General features: G+C 48.8%; 1 protein-coding gene across 2 annotated transcripts in view; it reads left to right on the top strand.

Annotated features, from left to right (window-relative positions):
• Window positions 1-10,327, top strand: part of LOC144167552 (uncharacterized) — a 40,616-nt gene extending 30,289 nt beyond the window's left edge. For both annotated transcript variants that reach the window (XM_077696784.1, XM_077696785.1), the window contains exons 2-3: window positions 3,064-3,602; window positions 8,810-10,327. In XM_077696784.1, coding sequence (XP_077552910.1) covers window positions 3,103-3,602; window positions 8,810-10,220 — 1,911 coding nt within the window. In that variant the 5' untranslated portion in view covers window positions 3,064-3,102 and the 3' untranslated portion in view covers window positions 10,221-10,327. The remainder of the gene's footprint in view (window positions 1-3,063; window positions 3,603-8,809) is intronic.
• The last annotated feature ends 11,057 nt before the right edge of the window (window positions 10,328-21,384 follow it).

Here is a 21,384-nt window from a genome sequence, read left to right as displayed (position 1 = left end):
CACACGGGGACAGAATCTTGCCTGAAAATACTAGCTAGAGCGCATTGGTATATCTCAAGGAAATCAGACGCCGTGGTACGCTGCATTCTTTGACTTGCACTACCTGGATATACAGAGCCGCAAGTGTAAGAGATATGTTGAACACATTATATTGTTCTCAGTAATTTAGCTGCTAACATAGGAGTACCGGAAAGATGGATAATCTGTAGGGCAGTATACGAATACAGATCTCAAGAGTAGAAATACGAGTCAATACCCTCGTGTCCCAGGGCCGAGCAGCATGTTTTAGTAGAGAATCGAATGGTTGTACCAACGTGGCTATCGGTGGGGTTTCCGATCAGCGATCATAGACCAGCAGGCGTGGTACGGGTATGCTGGAAACACGTTTTTCTTGTTACACGATAAATGGTATGTATGTAACCAATCAGGTAATAGGCTAATCATTGGCGTAAGAAAAAAAAATTGCCCACCTGTGCCTTCTCTAGCTTTCTTGGTATCATCTCGTCGTTTGCCATGAAGGGCTATTTCCCAACTCTTTTCCACGAGGAGCTCACGCCTTGCATCGAATAACCTTCGATCACTACCGTGCTATACGCGCTGACACAACAACAACAACAGCAACAACAACAATGACAACAACAACTGTAATAACAACACCACCATCACTACCACCACCACCACCAACAACAACTGTAACACCACCACAACCACCACCACCACCAACAACAACAACAACATAATAGGAACATTGGCATATCTCCAATTCTTTTCCGCGATCAATAGCTTTAAGGTTCCCAATGGTTTTGCAAAGTAAACCCGTGCAGTTAGCCTCAAGGCTGTACCTTGCTGCACGTTCTATACCTCGATCGTAAGAAGGTATATCGAACAAAAATAAATCAGTTACGGAAATACACGCGAAACATATTCCTTATAACGAACTTCACATCTGATATATCGAACTCGGCGTGCCTAAATGTCCGCCAAAATGCATAGTCTCGGATTGGCGATCGAGATGTTGATTGGCCGCGACCACTGAGCAGAGGCCGAAACTGAGACATTGCGCCTCGTATGGAGGGATATGACGCCCAACACTTTCCATAACTGTTTCCGACGCGAGGAACTCACGACAGAACCCGCCCAGTAAGTGAGTCCGGACAAGACAGCAGCTCGCCAACCTTCCGATGCTGTGCGGAAAGGAGTGTCATTCGAATATTCCTGAGTGCCGACGACGATGTCGCCGTCACTGTAAGCCCCTCAGACGCGGGCACCGTCAGCAGCGCCGTCGTAATGCTGACGAAAAGCACTGAGGAGGCAGAGGATGTCACGAGTGAAAGCCGTCTGACGCTTAATGAAGTGCTTTCGGCAGTCGATGTCCTCCGCCAATATTTCTTCGATATTGAAGGACACGGACTCCAACTGGGGCAAACAATGTCTCGTGTAAAGAATGCTGGGCTAGTTGACGCTGCCAAAACGAAAGGGAAAACAAAAATCACCGTTTTTTTTCGGAAGTAGGCGGTCAAGACGGAAATTAGCTTTATTATTTGCAATAAATCGATTGTTTTGTGTATGGTAATGACATACTTTATATTGTTCGTTTCTGCATGCGGGGATGGCAAAGGGGATTCCCGCGTATTGCGAACTTGTAACAATAAATTCGTTATAGGCGGGTTTATGGCGCATATTGCAATTCGCTATAACCGGGCTTGACTGTACCTCTAAAATAGCGCCGTTTGTTTGTTCTCGTTTGTTTGGCCTCGCGTCTCAGCGGTGTACAACGACTTTGTGGCCATTTTCTAGGCTTTGCATTGATTTTTCAGCAGCGAAACTGTCGGAGACTTGGATCCCAGATTATTTCGTGACCGTGGACAGTGTTACGAATCGGCCAGCGCCACGTGTTTTCCCGCATCCGCGACCACGTGGGAATCGACCATGTGCGACCGCGTGTCGGTGAATCGTACTTTCGTGTCTCGACATGCCGGGTCAGTCACCTCGCTTGGCAACGTGATTCCGGCAGCTGCCTGCGCCACACCCTTCAGGCACCTGCGCGTCGCCTTGACCTTCCCGGCTCAGACGTTTCGCTATCGGCACGATCAGCAGTTGATAGCGCGACCCCGGCACCTTTCAAGGACACTCTCTCCCCCCCTCTCGGACGCCATGTGGGACGAAGCCATGGGTGACTCACTAACTATGGACAGAGTGTGTGCGTGTCTGTGATTTCGTGGCGTGTTACTCTTGGGGGCGTTTTTTTGGGTATAAAAGAAGCAGCACAAACGCTGATATTCATTCCTGTCTGAGCAGCGAATCCATGCGGTCGCTCTGCTCCTGTCCTGTATTGTAACCTCGCCCGTCGGGGCATTGTACGTTTTTTTTTGGCTTCGGCTCACCTCTCGCTATGAAGTAAACAGTTACGTTACCCTACTGCTCTGGACTTCTTCACGGCTGCAACACCGGCTGGCCGCTCGCTTCCTACACGCTACCCATCGTATGTTGGAGGCCACGGAGAAAAGATCGGGTGCCCCCGCCCGGTCGCAACAACAGAAAGTTCCTTTCAGCTCGGCTCGGCCCTCAGCTCGGCCATCGCGCATGTCGTGTTGTAGGAAATACGTCTCTTGCGCTTTTCGTCACATTCTGGACTCACGAAGGCAGCACCCACGCGCCCAATGATTGGGTCAACTGAGCCGTCGGTTAAAACCCCGAGAGCCGTGTTGTAATCCTCATATAGTGGCTGAAGTGCCAAGGATGCTGGTTCTAGCTTGGGTTGTTAGGCCCTCCAGCCATGAAGGCCAAGATTCGCGTAGGCTTATGTCCTTCAAAAACTCCAGGACTAGGTTCCTGGTGTCCCTCTTAGTGATCGAGCGCCCATTGGGAAATATATCCTCCACAGCGTCTTCTCAGGCGGACCTTTTTCGAAGTTCTGCAAACAAAACTGACTTGTCCATCCCATGCCCTGGACAGTCCATGACACATGCCTTTCAGCGCGATGCTGTCACATCTATCCTTTACTGCTCGCTCATGACAATTTTGTTTCTCCCTTCCCATCATTTCTTTTTCTTTTTTTTTCAGATGAGGCGACTTCGGAAGGAAGCAGCTCGGTAACACACCATGAAAGTGGTTTTCCTCTGTGTCGTGTGGGCCTTCGGAACCCAGGTGGCAGCGGTGTTCGTCACCACGGCACCACATAGCAGAAGGCTCTGCAATACCACCCTGCCTTGGAATGTATCTAGGGAATCGTTCGAGGATGTTTCGGACGATGTTTTCGAGAGGCTCATGCAGTGCCCAGTGAACCTCCATGGCTGCTTGGAGAAGGTGGTCACCTGTGACCCGTGGACTACAGCCATCACGTGCTCGTGCGCGGCCAATTGCCGAGCCTACAGAGACTGCTGCTGGAACGTCGAATTGCCCGACAACGAGGCCGATGTTCCTGAAAGCTCTTGCGTAGAGGTGCAGTTAGGACGTTCTGGAAGCAGGTTCGTCTTCATGGTTGTTGGCTGCCCGTCCACGTGGACCGATGATGAAGTCAAAGAGAACTGCGAGAAAGCGGGGTCTTTCAACGACACCTTCTACAGCATACCGGTGACCAGCGACAATCACATCACGTACAGGTAAGTATGTACAAGCTGTTTCGTGGAAGGTTACTCTAAATCAAATACGATATAATTGTTAAATGGGTAAAGGAACCATGTTCGACGGCAGGATTTTGTCTTGAGAAGGGCAAAGCCGTTGCATTGAGGGGGGAGAGTGAGATGATGGGGGAAGGGGGCATTGTTCGGGTGTATTCGGGGAGGGGGGGGGGAGCAAGCACCCTTTTTGCACCCCCTTGCGGGCGCCCATGGAATGAACAAAAACCGTATCGAGCAATCGGGCACACAGGTGCCGAGAACCAGGGGCTGGAATCTAAAATAAAGTCTGCGTGGTTGACAAGCAATGGTTGAGGATATTTTTATTATTGATTTAAATAGTGCAACGCAACTTAACTTGCACGGGCCCGTTGGTCATGACCGCGGCTAGCCACTCACGCCAATAACAACTTGTCCGTGGTACTTAGAACATGAACGAATCGAGAACATGAAGCCCGTTCGAAACACGGCGAAATTGAGAGGGTGTTGATATTTTTAACATTTCTTGTACAAGACCTTGAATAACCTTCATGGGTTAGGAAAGCGAACAGTGCACGTTGATGTTTGGGAGATCTGTGTGATCGATGCGTTGATACTGCATTTAAGATAAAATACACGCCTGAACGATGGAAGGAAAGCACGAGATGTCCTCGTGGGCCCTACCGTCAAAACTCCTGTCTTCATCCTGTCTTTACAGACATGTGTCAAAACTGGGGCATACATGATACATAAATTGCGCAACCTGGTCGACAGTGATTTAGGCAATATCTTCCACCCGTCCGTGTGCTTCGGGCACCCGCCCACAGCTCAACTGGAGAAAAAAAAATCCCGCCATCTCCCCGAAGTGAATGATGATGAGAGGGGCGAAGCTAAAATGCTTATCGCTAAAACCGTAAAACATTTGCCCACGCATCATATAAAGACTTCACACGTTGTTATAGGTCTTCTTGACGGCGCGCACCATCTGAATGAGTGAAGGACATAAGGCGCGTTCGTAGCCATGCTCGCGTCTCGGTTTGTAGCGTAGTGGGAAGAGCGCCACTTACCTCCCGTCGCGGCCAGAGAGTCATGGGATCGAAACCGGGGGCCGCCGCGTCAATGGCACTCGACACGTTGTTATAGGAATTTTTGTCGGCGCGCACCATCTCAATGAGTGAAGGGCATAAGGCGCGTTCGTAGCCATGCTCGCGTCCGGTTTGTAGCGCAGTGGGAAGAGCGCCACGTACCTCCCGTCGCGGCCAGAGAGTCGTGGGATCGAAACCGGGCGCCGCCGCTTCAAGACCACCACTCCTCGCTCTCAAACCTTGAGACTTCCCACCACTCCGTTGACAAGCCCGTCGACGACGTCGCTGTTTGTGGTGATCATGTAGGGCTTGTTTGGGACGATGAGAATCTCCATGGGTAAGTTGGCAAATTCGGTGTGTGACGTTTTAGCCACCTTGGCCATCGCCTTCTGCAGAGCGTCTTGTGTCGCGTACCCCCGGTACGTGTCTTGAGCTCGCAGACGACGAACGACAACCTCTTCTTCTTCCTCTCCTCCTTGATGGGTAGCAACGAACGCGTTGAACGTTTTGACCTCTTCGGCCAATCTTTGGTTGGCCAATCCCTAGGGGAATCCTGCCACAATCATCACATCAGCGGTATGTACACGGCGCTACAAGGGACGGGACAGGGCCCAAGCAAGAGGAGCTTCGCCCCTAAAATAAAATGTCTCTGGTTTAACACCTCTAAACGTGGTTAACACGAACGAAAGCAAAGATTACGCACGCAGCGTCTCGTGAAAGTTAGCCCTGGCTTGAGGCTTTGCAGCCTGCTGTCCAGCTATACCTACTGGGTGAGCATTTTGCGTCCCCTGAAGGATGACGCATGCACAGCTCAGCCGGCGCGCCACCGGTGGCCAGACGGAGGGACGAAGCAACGGCAAAGCAGCCGTTGGACACTCACCTAGTCGGGTGGTTGCTTGCGCTAGAGGGCACGCGCAGATGGCCGAGCCGCCGCTGAGCGATTTGAGTGATAATAAAGGTCATTGCGACGCAGTGAATGACACTCAAAGATGTGACACAGTTGAGCTTTCGCTCTAAAAAAATAGTAGCCATTCCACCCAGTGAAGGTGGATGACCAGCGAAACTGTATAAAATGCGCATCCCACACAGGGCTAGAGAATGAAAGCGCGTTTATTTTCTACATCATTTGGCAATAAAAGTGACTATGTCACGGTGATTACCTCACAAATTCTGAAAGGGCTAGTGCTTCGTCTTAGCAACAAACATGGGGCTGTCTGCTTCTCTTCCGAAGAAGCCCATCTGTTGAGAGCTGACAGAAATAATACAGCTTTTGCACTACTTAACTAAGAAAAACAAACAAAATTCACCGCAACAGTACGGGTCGTCTTAGCGGGTAATTTTAATTGCTTTCGGAAAGTTTTAATAACACAAGAAAGCCATTTTTCTGCTGAGAAATCGCGATAAATTTCGCATTGCCGGAAGGTATTTTTTTTCGCCCCGTAAAAAATCGCACCGAACCTCTGCCAATGTTCGCCCCGAGGTCCGACCACTTCATCGTGTTATTTAAGGAGTAATAACAATAGAAATGATTTCTCGACGTGTTTGGGGTGTTGGCTGCTTTCGGGCACAAGCCCAAGGCTCCTCTCGTGAGGAAAATACACATCCAGGTGTGCTCTACAGTCAAAACTCGGTCTAACAAAACATAATCTTACGATTTTTCACATTCTCGCGAACTGCAATTTAGTGTGGGGCGCAGCTACAAATTCTTGTCTGAATCGCCTTTCCCTTTTAGAAAAAAAGTTTTTGCGGAATGTTTATAATGTCCCCTATGTATCACCAAGTTCTGCTCTTTTTCTCCAGGCTGGCGTGATCCAAAGTTGGAGCCTATACGAATATCGTCTCAGCGCTCAATTTAAAGTAGAAACATCTAGGAACATAAATTACATCCGAAATCTTGCTGACCTACGTGAAAAAAAAAAAAACTGGTTATACCCCACTAGGCAAAGAGAACAATGGATAGTGTCTACGGCACGAACAAACAAACAAACTCTGGCACGAACTAACTCCGGAAAGGCACATGTACGAAACACACTTCCACCCCTTTTAAATAAATACGTTATTGAGAGTTTCAATTTATCTACATGCTCATTTCGTGAATTACGTAGTATATATGTGCGAAAATGCGATATTGTTTATTTCTCTTTGTGGTACTATACACGTGACGAAATTATACTCCAGATGCAACTATGTAAAAGTTCTTTTGTATATTTTTTTTCAATGAGGTCATGTGTGCCCTTTTCACAAATGTATCCTGATTGCAACTGTGTTTCTTTTGTTACGCTGTCTAACTGCTGCTAATTAAGTGAGCTGCGGCATCGTCAAGCTGCCTTAGACAGCTTTTTTCTGCAGTTTCCCCTGCCTGTATCTACAAGGCGAAAATAAACCAATCATTATCATTAAATTCTGATTCCCCGCAGCTCCCTATATTGCTCAACGCTTATGAACTCGAACCAACGAAATAGATTTAGCGCCATTCCCGATTTACCCGATTATTCCGAGTTCCGCAAGCCCTCAACACGAGCTAGCCGAAGAAATCCTGCCCACTCCGTTGTGGACCTACTTTGTCGTCTTAACGTGGTTGCAGGAGATCTGAGCTTCCACGACTATCTGAGCACCGACGCAGTTGCAGAAGTCGACACGGCGGACGTTTTGAACGATAGGGCGCACAAGATGTGTCAGAGAGAAGATGCTGATGACTCAGAAGTTGCTGTAGCTCTTTTGCCCGCTCCTGGGCCAGGTGCGGGCTGGTAGACACTGGTAGACACTGGTAGACACTGGTAGACACTGGTAGACACGGGCTGGTAGACGCTGTTGACTTGATCTGGCGCATTGCTGGGGCTAACGAAGAAACCGAGGATGCGTTGAACGTAATTGCGTGCTGGGTAATTCCACGCGAAACGTAGCAGCCGTAAAGTCGACCATCACGGATTTATTCGGTGAAAATTGTGGTTTATCCTTGCATGGCCAACAATGCTCCCTCAAAGTGTTTTTGTCCAAACAGTTTTTTTTTGGAGCCGCCTTTTTAGCTTTAGGGTTTAAAGAAAAGTTAGTTCTTTTGTGATTTAAAAAACCAGTTCTTTTTCAATCGCCATCTTTTCTTCATAGACATCATGTGAAGGCCATGGACTTGCCTATGTCGGATTTTTAAAAGATTCTTGCTTTTTTTTTTGCCTCATTACACCGTTCAGAAAATACACTATGTTCCGCATTTGCAAACTTTTTTAGCAAATACAAGCACACTCTTTCAGACATACAAGGACTTTTTTCTGAATTGCACCATTGTGGACAATTTGCTAAAAATTTATTGACACTGAAAAAAGGAGAAACCTGCAAGTAGACATTTGTCAAATTTGAAAAAAAAAATTTATTCCTGCTCATATTCTCCCCTGAATGGCGCATTGTTGTACTCGCAGTAAAAAAAGATTAAATACAAGGCATTGAATAGTACAGATCATCGCAGCCTGTTTCAGATAGTTTATTGGGAACAGTTTTTGTTTTATCAGAGAAAAAAAAAGTTTCAATCTATACACCATCCATTCACCACTTTGTTCCTCAGAGCGTCTTCTCTGCACGGCATGCCCCTGCCTTCAGTAAAAACGCTAGAGCCAGCGGCTTCACGCTGCAAGAATAACTTTCCCTGCAATGGTATTGCGTAATACGGGAAAAAGGGATAGTTCGAGTGTTGGTGGGAAAAGTACGGCATGGAGCTAGGGGTGGCGCGCCCATTCTACAAATACGTGTACAAACTCAACGGCTGGCTGGACACCAGGCGTGCATTTAAAGCATCAGTGTATGTGATCAGTGTACGAACGCATGCAAATAAATCCGTTCAACTCGATGACTCGGCTGCTGTTGAACGGATTTGTTTGCATTCGAAACGGCCATTCGATTTATTATACGGTCCCTTGAAGTCGTAAAGTATAAAGGCAGCTAGTGTTATCTTATGGTGCCGTCTTCGTCAAAGAGATAGCGAGTGTGTGTTTGTTGACGGATAGGAAAAATACACGGCACTCCAGTTATGTGCATCTTCGCTCTAAAATTTGGTTTCCCGCCATTATAAAAAAGTGTAATAATGGTCTATGACGGGTGATGTACTAATGCAGCTCGTGTTCGTTTCTATCCTTTCAGGAATGGTTTTTGTGCGATCTGCAACAACGACACAGCAAACAATACTTTTTGGACCACAGTATCCCGCGGAGCTGAAGATGTCCGTCTCGTAATGCCGGACGTCGTGTCCAGCCAGCCAGCGCTGCACCTGAGGCCATGCGTAGACGACGCACCGGAAGACACCTGCGTGGAATACGCCTCCGAAAGCGTGTCGCGCAAGTGCAAGACGTACTACGCTCCCGTCACTGACGCCAACATTCCAGGTTATCCAACTTACAGGAACGTCTACTGCGCCATGTGCGGAGGGGCCAACGTGTCCCAGTTATCCTGCCGCCTAGCCGTCCAACTCGTGGACAGGAGGCTCAGGCATCAGGGACACAGGAGACCGCTGCCAAACTTGGCTGCCCTGTTCAGACCCGTGGTGAGCACCCCCACCTGCTACGCTAAGTACGACGGCCGGTGCTACATCCGAGCCGTGCAACCAAAACTGCGCTCGAGCGCCCCGAGGCCGCGTCAGGCCGAGGAGACGCCCTCGTCCAGGCCGAGCGCGGACACTGTGGACGACCTCCGCAGGTACGTCACTGTCGTCTGCATCTCCGTGTCCGCAGTCTTCCTCACACTCAAGGTCGCAGTCTTCTGCGCTCACAAGGAGGCCCGCAGCTTCTCGCTGAAGTGCACACTGTGCCTATCGCTGACGTTGCTGGTCTCGCAACTTGCGTACCTCTTCACCTACTGCTACGGCACGGGGAATTCCTGGCGCCCTACTGGCGCTGTACTCTTCCACTACGGCTTGTTGTCCGCCGTGTGCTGGGCCAGCGTACTGTCCTACGACATCTGGAGAAACCTCACCGACCTAAAGGTTTCGTCAGTTCAAGACAAGTCTCTGGCGATATACGGCATAGTTGCCTGGAGCCTGCCACTCCTCGTGGTCGCCGCTGCTCTGATCGTCCAGCATGTGGCCCCCGGTTCTGCGCTGTCACCCGGCTACGGGGCTGACACTTCGTGCTTCATGAGCACGGCCTTGGGCGTGGCTGTCTACTGCCTGCTGCCCCTAGCGACGCTACTGACCTTCTGCTTTGTCTTGTACGTGAAGACAGTGCTTTATATTCAGAGCACATCAGCAGCAGCCGGCTCGACGATTGACGTACGAGTTTCTGGCCAGAAGGACGGAGTTTGGCGTCAACAGCGTGACCACATGGGGCTCTTTGTACGCCTCGCAGTGATCATGGGGGCCGCCTGGATCCTCTTTTTCCTGTCATTCTTTGTACATGTGACCACCCTATTTGTGAAACCGCTGATGGGGCTCCAAGGAGTGTACCTGTTCTTGGCTTTCAAAGACTACCGATACATTTTCTCGTGGATGACGAAGCGTGCGAAATCGACACCTCTGAACAGTGTACGAGAATCGACGAAATCACACATCGGTGCATAAAATAAACGTTGCTTTTAAAGTGAAGTGTGTTTCTTTGGGAAAAAGGCAGCATTTCCCGGCCAACGGGTCAAGTTTTGCGAGTGTTCGCTTTCAGTTTATCAATTCTGTCTCATGATGTATGTTGGCAGGACACTACACATGAACTCTAATGTCAAGAATGGCACGCTGTAACTCTTTATTGCGCGGAAAAGAATTTCGTTAGTCACAGTCAGGAACAAATAGGTGTACGCTGCAGATGCAACTTACATTTCAAAATATTAAGGTTCGGTCTACGGACACTACGTCTCTATGCATTCAAGGCGTGCTTAAAGAAAGCCTAAGGGTCTGCTTCACCCCAATGTATCGGAATAAACTGTTTGGAACGTGACATATTTCACGTATAAGAACGCCCGGCCAACAAGTTCATTAAAGGCGTCTATTGGGCTGCGACACCGCGCAACGCTAAATTTTAAACACAAAATTTGACTTGAAATTCGTGATATCCGGCAACCCAAAATGTCACACTTCCAATGCGTGATTTCCTCGTTCAGGCTGCAAAGTTGGGAGTCAAATAGTGCGCTGTCCTCCGTTATTGTCCTAATTTTTTCCTTTGTTCGAAATGATTGATCGTCCAGGTGTGTTGCAGCGCAGAAGGCAAACAGCTGTGGTCTAAAAATGAATACCTAATGTTATCCAGGTGGTATTGCTTACATATATATTCCCCAGATGGCTTATGACGGGATTATGTATGGTAATCGTTTCAAGCGCAGTGAGGACATCATATATTAGCGCACTGAAGGCGCACAGCAGTATACCAAATCGATAGACACCGCTTCTTGGCTTACGCATGTCCCTTTACAACTAGGACATGCCCATCGAAAAGGAATCTTTCTGTCGTCGTCGCCCATCCGTGTCATGGGTGTATGAGCTTTGTACAAATCAAATGTACATAGATGCGTTTAAATCTGCGGACTACTTGTTACATGCAGCCAGCCATCGGATGCTAGTTACCGCAACTTCACTCGTGACCGCGAACTTTCTATGACCGAGGTGTAGGGGTCAGTGAGAAGTGCAGCCCTGGTGACTCACCTTTAAGCGCCTTAACATAGCACCCGACTTCGAAGGCTATCTGCTGCTTCACTTCAGGCAGCGTAGTCTAAGTTCAAATTTAAACACCGGTTTTGCGAACCGAAGTAGTACGTGGGCTATGAGAAACGTTTCAGTCGAAGGTGGGCAGATTCATTCAGACCTCCCTGGAATTATTAACGCGCCAGTTTTGTATGCACAGACGTATTTAATGCGTGAGCACCACTAATGCGTCACTTGGCTCAGTTTCCTAAAAACGAGGTGTCCCAGATCCGCGTAGCTACGAAGTGAGGCATGGAACGTGCGATCGAAATTCCCATTGGCTGCGAACGCGGCTCTGGGCCGGCCCGACTTCCCCACCGGTTGTGATCATGGGCAGGCACCCACTGTACGCCCCCATTTGCTGCGGCACGTCATGTGGCTCAAAGGGACCCCGCAACGTTTTCGATAAACGCGTTCCCTCTTTCCTTCGCGTCTGGAACCACTGGGAAAGCTATAGCTATCGCCAGCACGGAGCGGCGCTGCGTGATTTGCTCGTCGCACCAGATACGCCTTCCATTTCTGCTTTGTTTTTGTGGCGGTTTTATTTTAAGTTGCCATCGAAAAGCGTTCATTGCTGCACCTGAATGAAAACCGGCCAACAGCCGCTACATGGCCTTAGTGACGTAATTCGAGCCGTCGAAAAACGTCAAGACAGGGAAAGAGAGAAAAATCTTTTGAGCCAGTGTACAAGTTATCTGATGGGCATAGAAGAGTAAATTTTACCTGAGGTACTTTGCGAGCCCCTAATCTAAGTACTGGGCGTGTTGGGTGACTACGTTCTGCAAGCATCTAAGATTTCAAAACAGTTGGAAAAAGTGTAGAAGGCTCCCTTTAATTAAAAAGGGTGTTGGTAGGAGGATTGAAATATAACGAGCTGGACTGATGGCGCAGCAAAGAGAGGGGGAAACCTGTGTATGCGACGCCCCAAAGATAAGATAAATTTTAGACTTTGACATCTAACGCCGCCAAATGGTTCCCGCAGCTTACCGTGTGATGCGTTGACGTGCCTGGCACGTCAGAACATTATCAGCGAACCCTGCCCTAGAAATTTTCTTGTGTTTATGACGTCGTCCAATGGCGGTCATCTAATTCTGCCTCTTGGTGCCCAAGAGGGAGGGCGACAGTAATCTGAATGAATTGAAGGAAGACACAAAGAGGCCGGCCTGCTACTTTGTGTAAGGAAGGGGGAAGGGGAAAAGAGCGTAAATAGAGGGTGACACATATGATGATTGCGATAAAGTTTAGGGTAACCGTGCACGAAAAATGCCTATGCCATTACCATGTACAGTACATGTTCAATAGTTCCCCACAACGTGCTTGGGCCACAATGTATTGCTGAACCGCTGCTTTTCAGAAATACCAGCGCTGCTTTGAACGCCTCGTTTGAGAGCTGCGTGTCTGGCGAGGGTCCCGGACAATGCCGAATTGTGTAACCGGGCCAACGAAGTGACTTCCGCGGTGATGCTCGTAAAGAGGGATAGCTGCGCAATACGTGTTCATTAGTCTCTGGTATATGGTACGTATCAGAGTCAAGGCCCGTTCACACTTGCGACGAAAGCGAGCGAAAGCGACGAAAGCGGCGGAAATTTCTGTCGCTTTCGTCGCCTGGCATCGCTTCATCGCGCGACGAGAGCGATCGGTCTCGACCAATTTTTTTCGCCTCCGTTACGCCGTCACTTTTGAAGCGGAAGCAGGAGGCGAGACTTCCTGACGTCATATCCTGCCAAAGCACCCGGATGCTGTGTCTCCACAAGCGGCGAAGCTCCCGTGAAGTCTCACTACGAGCGCGAGACAATAACAAGAAAAGCAAAAAATAGTCGTCGCCCGTCGCTCGATGTCGCGTGCAAGTGTGAACAGCAAGGGTGGCGATCGCTTTCGCCTTCGTCGCTTTGTCGCAAGTGTGAACGAGCCTTTATGGTCACTCGCACCACCGATGAAGTGTTGGTAGCGATGAGTAGAGCCGCAGTCGATGGAACAGCAACGTGTGGCTTCGCTGAGTCCCTGGGGTATCCGGAAACGGCAGTCAGGGTCCAGCCGATGGAGCTTTCAATGGCGGTGGCCACGGCGGGCCCACTAATTCTTCACGGCATCGCGGAGAACCATGGTGAGGAGAGCGGTCGTGTACGGTCTTGCAAAGGCAAGGCGCACAGCTACTACTACTGTTAAAGCGCTTTTAGCTTCGGAGTCATCCCATTCATTCACTGTCAACCCACAATGGCCTGAAACCCACTGAATCGTCAGAACATGGCCTTGCTGCCCCGCAAAAGGCCACAGCTCCATCACTTCAACAGCAAGTGCATAATAAGGTCCTTGCCTCAAAACAGTACTCGGACCGCTGGCTTTGCGTCATTGGAACATGGTCCTGGCTTGAGGTTTTTCACGGAAGAATAAATGAATCGTCTCCCAGATGGCTACCAATTCTGTAGCGGCTTAAGTTACCGTGTGGTCCAGTGTGAAACGCCTGGTTACTTCCACGGTTGGAATCACCACAGCCGCGGTTGACCTGGACTCAGTCACAGAACCATCGGTGAAGACATGTATAATTCTGGCATATCTGTTCGTCAACAACGCTTAATTCGATTGATTGAGAGCCACTGAAGGCAAACATGACTTACTTATAATCGCCGGGATGGAAAGGCGAATTGATGGTCTTGATAGCACCCAGAGCGAATTCTATGAAACCACCATAGGGGCGTGACCATATAGAATAAAGCCTCGATAGCGCGAAACTGCTACTTCAGGTGTGCTGCTAGAAATTGCCTTCGCGAATGTGGGGCAGCGCGTTCTCCTGGGAAGATGCGATAATTTGACGAGAGTGTGTAAGGTTAGGCTTGTTGGTGAAGCGTTCTTGCGGACTTAACGCCAAAAATATGCACTGGACAAGAAGAGACGAAGACGAGCCCCAATATTCAACAGAATTTAGATAATAGAGTGTAAAGGGCTTGCCCTGTGTCTATTTTTGCGATGCGTCTACAAGAAAGCGATAAACTTATTCGCGACGTCTTCTCAAGTTTTCCTGGTCTTCCGCTACTGGGCTCGGCTGTCGCTATGTTGGTCGGTGGTTTCAGCCATCAGACTAGCCGCTTCATAAAGGATAATGAGGATGCTCCCCGTCGGACGACATTTACCCAGCGTGTCCACGGGTGTAATTCTTCCTCCATTACAACCGCCCACGTAGGTACAATGGTTTTGTCTTCTCTTTTCTTCTTCTTCTTCTTCTTTAAAGTTTCGTGTTTGGGTGAGTAAATGTACCAAATAAAAAATATAAAGCTGGGCATTAAAATTTTCCACCGGAGCCACACAGCCTACCCTCTCAGAACGTACTGATTATACACCTCTTCTAGAGAAACCGAATACTTTATACTAAAAGTGTAAACACGGAATAAAGTTAACGAAACTACATTATTTTGAAAACGACTTACCAGAGTAACAGCAGCATGTCTCTGTTAAAATTGACAAAAGATGGAGCATCGTTCATAGTACATACACAAACGGGCACTGACGTACACGGGGAGGGTCTCGGGGGGACCGGAGTGGGATAAATGGGACCACTAACTTTGCCTGTCATGAAAGAATGATTGCTGATCATTATTTTTTTGTCGCTAGTTAAACACTGAGCTTCGCAGCTAGTATGTCTGCTTGCACTATGACAGTCAGGAAATTTCAAATTCCCTTGAACAAATACAACCGGAAGTTCTTGCAGAGTACGACAACGACATGTAGAAGATTTTGCTGCTAAGTTTTTAATCCATGCTTTGTTTAAACATTTGTGTCCTTGTTTCCTTGCATATTTATTCTTATTTGCCGCTTCCGAGTTATTACAGTGTGTTTGATGTTTATCCTTCCCCCCAATATTAAATCTTACGTGCGCTACAACAAACAGGTACATTTATGTTATCGGGAAATATGCGCTACACTCGTCAACCAGCCAATACCCTGCGCGTGACGCTGCTGTTAAATCCTTTGTACCACAATACATCTTCGTGAGTGCGTTTGTGGACGCAACTAAGCACAAAATCAAATTGCAGTACAAAGGCATTTCGAGCGAAGAGATCGGAGATCCGGGTCACCCCCAAGCCAGAAGGCTGCCTGGACCAGGGGGAATAAGAAACCGTTTACTCTCATGAACACAGACAGAGCCCCTTCTAGTCAACTGAGCGCACATGGTCTAATACAAACTCTGGGCATCATGCTGTTATGCCAGGGGCCGTTTAGGGCATTTGGAAATTACTTTTCGTGGTAATCTTGTAGACCTCAGCGATGATGTATTTTTATAGGCTGCAGGGCAGAGGAAGGCGAGAAAACACACGAACTTGACGCGTTATTTTAGGCAGTTATATCGTTCGAACAGCCTGGTAAGACCCGACAACCTCGACCTTTTCTCTACTGCGGGCTTCACTGCAGCGCGGTAGCTGCGGCACGGAATTCTTCCCCGCTTGCCCATAAGCGCCATTGTATTCTTGGAGTCGGCGCCAACGGTATTATGTACATTCACTTGTTAGAAGATGCGGAAGGGTAGGACTGGTGAGTCGACGCGGCCACAATACTCATGTATTTTTTTCCTCAGGTGGGCACAGGGGCTAAAGAGCAGAAATCGTCTGCCTTTTAGCTGAACGAACCCGGCTAGACAATACTAAATGGTCCGTGTATAGCTTAGCAACGGCGCGTTTCTCTTGGCCATGGTGGAAAGAAGAAAGCAGCTGTGTATGGTGGTGCAAGTCATGACCGCTAGAAACGGCTTCTCCTTAAGCGGGGCCTGATGCTGATTGGTTCATCATCATCATCATCGATATCAACATCAATAACAACCTCGGCACTAGCGATCGTAAACAAGAAAGAGCCACCGGGACAAGCCGTCGAGCTCGTGTGGACCCCGGCTCACTCCTCACTAGTTGGCAACACCATCGCTGACTACCATGCCCGAGAGATGACACGCCGGGCACACGAGGACTCAAGCGGAGGGGAGGACGACCCGATCCCGGTCACGAGCTACACAGACATAACACAGATGTACAGAGAGGATCGGTGTACACTACCAGAGCCTCACCGTTCACTAACACGAAAAGAGCAAACAATACTACGAAGAATACAGGCAGGGTCATTAGTACATCCAACAATGCTACATAAGATGTTTCCAAATCGTTATGATGACACATGCCCATTCTGCAAACAAGAAAGAGGCACTCTGCGTCACGTCATTGCAGAGTGCACGTCCCTCAAGAGCCCCATCCCACAGATTCTACCCCCATCACCACCCACCTCCCTCACCTCACCCAACCCTTCACCCAAAGAGCGATGGGAGATCTTGCGGTCCAGCCCTACCGTGCCGACCCACATAGCCCTCGTGGCTCGGGGCGTGGAGGTGCTGGAAGCATACGGGCCCCGAGAATAGGGGACCGCCCCATTGGCCACCTTGATGGTGACCCCTTTATGGGCTCAAATAAAGTTCAACCAACCAACCAACCAACCAACCAACCAACAAGAACGTCTATTAGGTCACTGAAGGACGAATGTCTCTGCCATCGATTTCCAACCACACCTCTCCTGCGCTGTTCGAGTCCATTCTTTCCTTCCGAATTTCCTTACTTCGTCTCTCCATCGAGTTTTTGGCCTCTTTTTTGTTGTGTTTCTCGGTACCCACTCGGTAGCCCTGGTGGGTCGCCGGTTTTCATTTCGCCTAACTACGCGGCTAGCCCAAGCCTATTTCTTTTTCCTTATTTGAGCTGTGATATCCTATACTCGAGTTTCTTCTCTGATACAGGAAGCTCGTTTGTTCTTCCTTAACGTCACTTCTATAAATCTTTCCAAGGCCCGCTGAGCCGACCTAATTTTGCTTTCAAGTCGTTTAGTAAGGCGCCAAATTTCCGCGGCCTATTTCATCACGGGAAGGCACATTCAGTATATATTCTATTTTTCAGTTACAGAGGTAGCTTACTTTTCTTTATTTGTGAGTGTTTTCAGAGTGCACCCCGCGCGGCCCATTTATATTTTGCGGCGGATTTCTTTCTCGTGGTTGTGATCAGCACAGGCAACCTGGAAGAGGTAGTTCTAATCGTCTAGCTGTTCTAACGTTTCAAATATAATAAAAATCACGAAAATCCCGTGAAGCTGAATTGAGAAGCGTCATTAAAGGCAACCTAAGCAGTGCTTTTGAACTTTTGAAATGCCTTTAGCCGAGACCGAACTCATTTTCGTATTTTCGTGCGGGGACATATTTGACACGAATGCTGAACGTAAAATGCATTTGCAAGTTTGTAACTTCTGGAAATCAGAACCACGTATTAGGGATGTTACGACGGAAATCAAAACCATTGGGTAGCGATTTTTTTCTTCCTTATTTACCTGATTCATTGGAAGAACTCATAAACAGACAGTAATAACATGCGGCGGTGACATTGTGTCACATTGCGTCCTTCAATGAAAGGGGAAGATATAGAAAAACACGGTGTTAGTTCGGGAGAACAGGCACGAGCACTTAAAGAAGGAATCAATCATTATCTCGTTTACTGCAATGAAATGTTAACTCAGCGCATTAGCCGCTGCAGCGCAAAAACAGGACTTCGTTCATAGCGAAGGTTCAGCACTCATATAACAATGTCCGCACTGCGAAACGCTGCAAATATCGACGGAATCCAAAAATGCCGTATTGGGGACCCCCGAGATGTTCGACCGATATATTTGTATGACGTATCTCCTCAAATTTTCTCTTCTTTCCCATACTTTTTTTTCTCGCATTTTTTTCCGCTTCATCGGAAATACAACCAATAAAAACGCATTGCCTCGGGACTCCACAAGACAGTGATCCATCATCTCTGGGCCCACGGCAGTAAACAGGACATGTCCCAGGAAGGTGATGGTCCACAACGCAGGTCACAAATGCGGGATCAAAAGAACGAAGAACATTTTATCTCGGGGAAGGGGGGGGGGGGGGGGCACGTCTTACTCAGCTAAAGACGCTGTGAAATCGACATTTGAAGTACAGCAATCGGTATGAAGTAATGTGAAGAAGTGGTAAAATGGTGGCATCTGCGGTTCTGTGAAGAGGGTATGCAGTCTTCTTTAAATAAGTGGTACTGCATTGTTATGAAATTCTGGAGGCAGGATAAAAATTCGCAAGGATTTTGTCCCCCTCCCACCTCCCGTTTTCCAAGAAAGAAACATGCTCAGCCAACGAGAGTCGTATAAGTTGGTGCTAGTACAGAATCGAAAACTGGCAACGCAATAAGAAAACCTCGCGCGCACACACACGCTCAAGAACGGCCTGGAAAGAAAAAAGAAGACACAGCATCGCTGAAACTCACATCTTAGTTGGTTTGCAAAAACACGCAAGTCTTACGACAGTTTCCAAAGGGCGTTTAGCAAACTTTGGACGCCTTGGGTGAATTAAAAGGGTGGCCAATCCCCCGCTAACTGGTACCGTATTCACCAGATTCTAACGCGCCCCGATTCTAACGCGCACCCGACTTTCCTGGCAAAACACCGAAAAAACTTGCACCTCCGATTGTAACGCGCACGGGACTTTGTGACCCAGACAAATGAATGCGAGAGAAATGGGCGATTTATTTCCCGAAGTAATCTCACTCATCTCACTACTCGTCGCTCTCCGCTGACCACAACATCTCGGCCTCGGTGCCTTCAAGCGGGTTCGCGATGCCACACTTCTGAACTAACGTTCAACCATGGTCTATGGGATCGTGGCCCACGCCTCGCACGCCCATCCCGAGAGCTTCTCCAGAGGTGCACGCTTCGCCGACCGCTCGTTTTGAACGCGTGGGAGCCGCTGCTGCCATTGCTGTTATCAAGCGCGCAAGTGAAACAATTTGACGATTTGTGTGAACTCCGATAGAAAAGCCTAGGCGCCTAGGCTTGCTGCATCCGAAAAAATCGTTGCTAAAAGCTTTGGCGCCATCTTGAGATGGCGATGGCGATGGGTGGGACGAAATTTCCGTTGTTTCGGCAGTTTCGGTTTTGTATCCGATTCTAACGCGCATGCGATTTTTCGGACTATTTTTTCGGAAAAAAGTGCGCGTTAGAATCGGGTAAATAAGGTACTTGATGTTCGTTTGGTGCCAACAAAAGCTGCAGGTCCAAACACGCATGCGCACACTGTCTCGCTCGCTCGCTGGCTCAGGCTAGCTTCCTTGTTCATAAGGCAGTTCGCTTCTCACAATGTCTCAATGGCAATTAATTTTTTGTATTCGAAGGTAATTTTACAGCTTAATTGAGAAACGATCAAACTACTTATCCCTAGTGCCTCTCCAAGCTAACACTTGCAGTGTTTCTAAAGCAAAGGGCAGAATCATGGAGCCGCCACATCAGCTCAAACCAAAGAAAAATAAAAGCACCATACAGATTGAAAAATAGGAAGCTTAAGTCTCACTCATGAGCGCACAAAAGAAAGAAAAAATAAGAAGGAGGAAAAATAGGATGAGCAGAACAAATTGTTTTATAACGAAGTCAGGATATACCCCCAGACCTCCTTCCCAAGTGGAAAAAATCGTAAAGAAAGAGGCGGGTAGCCTCTTTCAACAAAGAGCGAAAATAGCTGGGACTACACAACGCTGCCTGGGAAACCCGGAAGCTAGGAGAGCCAATCAAAGTTCAGAGTCGGGCGAGAGAGCGAGAGAGAGAGCACAAATGCACAAGACTGAAGGCTCACGCAGCTTACCCGGCCCACAGGTGTAGTACTGAACCTGCAGCATTATCGTTATTAGGCTTAGCAGGCACGCGCAGCTCCCGTTCCGTCTAGTGGCTCAAAGCCACGGAGCGGAGCCTAATTGCGCCCCGAGTAATGGGGCGGCCTCTCCAGCCCAAGAGGATGAGGGGGGGGGGGGGGAGGAGGAGGAGGAGGAGGAAGAGGAGGAGGAAAGACCGTCGAAACTGATGGCTAAGCAAAATAGATCGAGCAGGTTACGCTGGAAGAAGAGAGAGCTACGGAGGTAAAAGAAATCGGCGCGTCTCCTCCGCCACTCTGGTTCTTCCTGAAATGTGGAGCCATCCGGATTTGGGCCCGGCAATGTCCCCGTGACCGTGGTGACATTCGGCGTTCCCGCAGCACACGAAGATCCGTCCGCACTTCGTTCGCGGTCTCCACGTCCGCAGTGCGGAGTCCCCCCTCGCCGTGCTCGCGCGATGCATCGCGAAAACGACCGAGTAATTGAATTGCTTGGCAAAACTAATTACGTGTTCCAGGTCGGGAAGCGAGAGAGGGAGGAAGCGAAGCGAGGGAGAGAGAAAAATGGAATAGGTTGCGCAGAAAGAAAATAAGAGAGAGAGAGAGAGAGAGAGAAGGTGGAAGGGGAGGAGGAGGAGGAGCCACCAAGCGAGACATCATGAAAGCGAGCGGACAGTGCTCGGAGCAGTCGCATAGTACGACCAGATTCACCGCGTCAGGTTCGAGACGACGGGGCGGAGGCGACAGGCGCGCAAAGCCAGCACACGACCGTTGCTTTGCACGCAAACATTGTTTTGTCTACCGCCCCCGGTGCCCCGGCTCTGCTTTTTTTTGGTACGTTCTCACGGCATGCGTGTTTACGGATGCTTGATCTGCCGTCTGCTACCTATTTCACCTTGTTCATGCGCGCGACGTATGCGGCCTCCACCTCGGTTTCCTACGGGTCGCTCAAAGTGGGGCTCTAGTTTTACACATTTTCCTTTCACTATCCGCTTGCAGGGCTTTAGGGGATTAGAGACCCAATAGCCACCCAATTATTTTTTCCAATTAGGTAATACAATATTAGGAAATAGCTCTTATAACTCCCGGAAAATTACGCTTTTCTGCAATGCGGACAAGCCTTGCTGATCACGGTAATCTATTTCTGTTATTGTTCTTAGCTGGTGTAAACCAATAAGGCCCCTTCCCTTTAGCCCAGATGGAGCACGAACTGGACTTTCTGGCAGTCACTTGGACTTCTCCGAGGAGGCTGGGCACCTCATGAGTCATACGTAATGGGCACCTTTGTTGATTAAAGATGCGCCGAATGCGGGGTTCTTCAAGCACGGGCGAGCAAAGGCAGCGCCACATTGATACCCGCAACGTTCCCCCTTGAAGGCGCGG

This window comes from Haemaphysalis longicornis, unplaced genomic scaffold (genome assembly GCF_048455015.1).
Source record: "Haemaphysalis longicornis isolate Haplotype H1 unplaced genomic scaffold, Haemaphysalis longicornis Haplotype H1 scaffold_2, whole genome shotgun sequence".
Classification (NCBI taxonomy): Eukaryota; Metazoa; Arthropoda; class Arachnida; order Ixodida; family Ixodidae; genus Haemaphysalis; species Haemaphysalis longicornis.
The sequence above is the reverse complement of the archived record's forward strand: the minus strand, read 5'-3'. Positions and strand labels throughout refer to the sequence as shown.